Below are 2,034 nucleotides of genomic sequence, written 5' to 3'. Positions count from 1 at the left end.
AGTACCCTTTCAAGCAGCTTTACAATAAAGGCAGGCCAGTTGATCTGCTTCCCTTCATTCAAGCATTGCATAAGAACCAGATCCATATAATTTGTTGTATGCCTTCTTTCCTGTTTGGGTAGAAGGCATTTGTTGACAAATTCAAAAAGCACTTTGTGGTCTGGCCTCATTTCACTTTGCTGAACTTCCCTGGCCTCAGGTACCTCTTCATCTGTTGTGGTGTCACAAAAGTTCCTTATGATCTGAAGATCAGTAGGCAACCCATCCAGGCAAGGCCACCTCTGCCTTGTATAATCATCATATCCTTCACTAGGGATGTCTAGAATCTTGCCCAGCTTTGCAGCATTGAACTTTACTTTGACACCTTTCACTGTGCTAGTCACCAGCCCATTCTTCACTGTCCCATTTGCCATAAACTCTACAAGTTCATTCCTGGCCAATTTTTCATCCATATGAAGAACCATGTCCTTCCAGCCCTGTGCTTCTAGTAGCTCTAATCCTAGGAGTAGACTTGGGTGGTGATTGTTTGCTTTTCTTGGTTGGTTTGGATGCAGCAGGGGTCTTTTGTGAGGAAGCCTTGCGTTTCTTTAGGCCATAGTTGGCCCCCACTTTCTTCAACAAGTTAGCCAAACTCTCTTCATCAGATGAACCGGGTTCATCTTGTTGTTTACTCAGATTAATCAACCCCTCAGCAGCCTCACCTGAACCACTTCCCCCTGACTTCGAGACTCCTTCTTCCCCACCCCCACATATGGCTAAAGGTTCCTTCTTCTTTTTCTTCCTCATTTTCCCAGAATCAGTCCCACCTACATCTCTAGCAGCCCCTATCAGAACAAATCGATTTTCCTCTCTATCAACTACATCAGAAAAAACATAGCAAGATTTTACCTCTCTTTGGGATTCTTGAGTTTTGGCCTGTTCAGAAGACCCAGGTTCATCTCCTTCACTAGTGGAGATGTAATCATCAGATTCAGAGCTAGAGTTGGTCTCAGCTGCTGGGCCTGCTTTCTTTTGACTGGACTAAAGTTTTTCATTCAAAGTTTTTCTCAAAGAACCTGTAGCTACAGTTTTTCTTGCTAGCATTTTCTGGCGATGGAATCTAGGTTTTGGGTTTTCGACTGGTGGTGTGGAAGATGAGGTGTTGGGTGAAACAGGTGGTGGAGTGCCAGGATTGTCTTGGGGATTTGTCATGGTGAGGAATTTCTGAAAATCCTAAGAGAATTTTGGTGGTGTGAAGAGCTTTGGAGAGTTTCAGAGACGAGAGAGAATTGTCAGGGGTTTTGTGAGGAATTGATGATTATTGAGTGGTTTAGGGTTTTTAAAGAGGGTAATTATTACTCAGAAACTGCAGCCTTTTCAGTAGTCACATAGAGGTCTAATCAATTTAGAGTTCCGGTCTCTTTAGAGATTAATTTGAATTACTAGAATTTAGGAGAAGGTGCCGTTATATTTAGACTTCTAGTTTCAATGAAAATGGTTCAATTGACCCAACGAATAGAATTGTTAGGACGTTTGGTATATCTATGACTCTTGCTCATGATTGATAATTAAATTTTTCTAATTGTGCAAAGAATAGAAACATACCTGAACTTTCTCATGAGCATAATTTGATGAACCAGATTCTTCAAGTGAAACTTCTCTTGATTATGCCTCAAATGTCAAAATAGAAAATTTGTAAGAGATTAGTGAATTGCATAGACACATGTCACAAGAGTATACTATTTACAGTATGAGACTGAGTAGAAATTAGTCTAATATTCACAAAAATTAAGAACTCCTAGCCAAAAATTTTTTTTTATTTTTTATTTTTTATTTTTTTTTTCTTTGTGCTTTCTGAACTGGACCTTTTAGGTGATCTTAATCATCCCTAACTCCAACCTGTTCCTTTCAAAATTTTCTCTACTTAGTGCCTTAGTGAAGATGTCAGCTATTTGTTTATCAGTAGCACAAAATTCTATGGAGATTACCCTTTTTCATAGTTGTCTCTTAAGAAGTGGTGTCTAACATCTATGTGCTTAGTCCTTTTGTGATGAA

General features: G+C 39.5%; 1 protein-coding gene across 1 annotated transcript; it reads right to left on the bottom strand.

Annotated features, from left to right (window-relative positions):
* Positions 1–444: 444 nt before the first annotated feature.
* On the bottom strand, positions 445–1,191 carry LOC109216010 (protein ENL-like). Its single transcript, XM_019380139.1, has 2 exons — positions 1,066–1,191; positions 445–1,020 (listed from the first exon to the last, which is right to left on the bottom strand). Exons 1-2 carry the CDS (start codon positions 1,189–1,191, stop codon positions 445–447), a joined length of 702 nt encoding a protein of 233 aa, XP_019235684.1.
* Positions 1,192–2,034: the final 843 nt, after the last annotated feature.

Source organism: Nicotiana attenuata, unplaced genomic scaffold (genome assembly GCF_001879085.1).
Source record: "Nicotiana attenuata strain UT unplaced genomic scaffold, NIATTr2, whole genome shotgun sequence".
In the NCBI taxonomy this organism is placed as follows: Eukaryota; Viridiplantae; Streptophyta; class Magnoliopsida; order Solanales; family Solanaceae; genus Nicotiana; species Nicotiana attenuata.
This window is presented reverse-complemented; position numbering and strand designations above follow the sequence as displayed.

Coding starts and splice junctions, on each gene's coding strand:
- LOC109216010 (XM_019380139.1), bottom strand. CDS start 1,191: ATGACAAATCCCCAAGACAATCCTGGCACTCCACCACCTGTTTCACCC. Junction 1,021..1,065: donor AAATGCTAGCAAGAAAAACT/GTAGCTACAGGT, acceptor GAAAAACTTTAG/TCCAGTCAAAAGAAAGCAGG.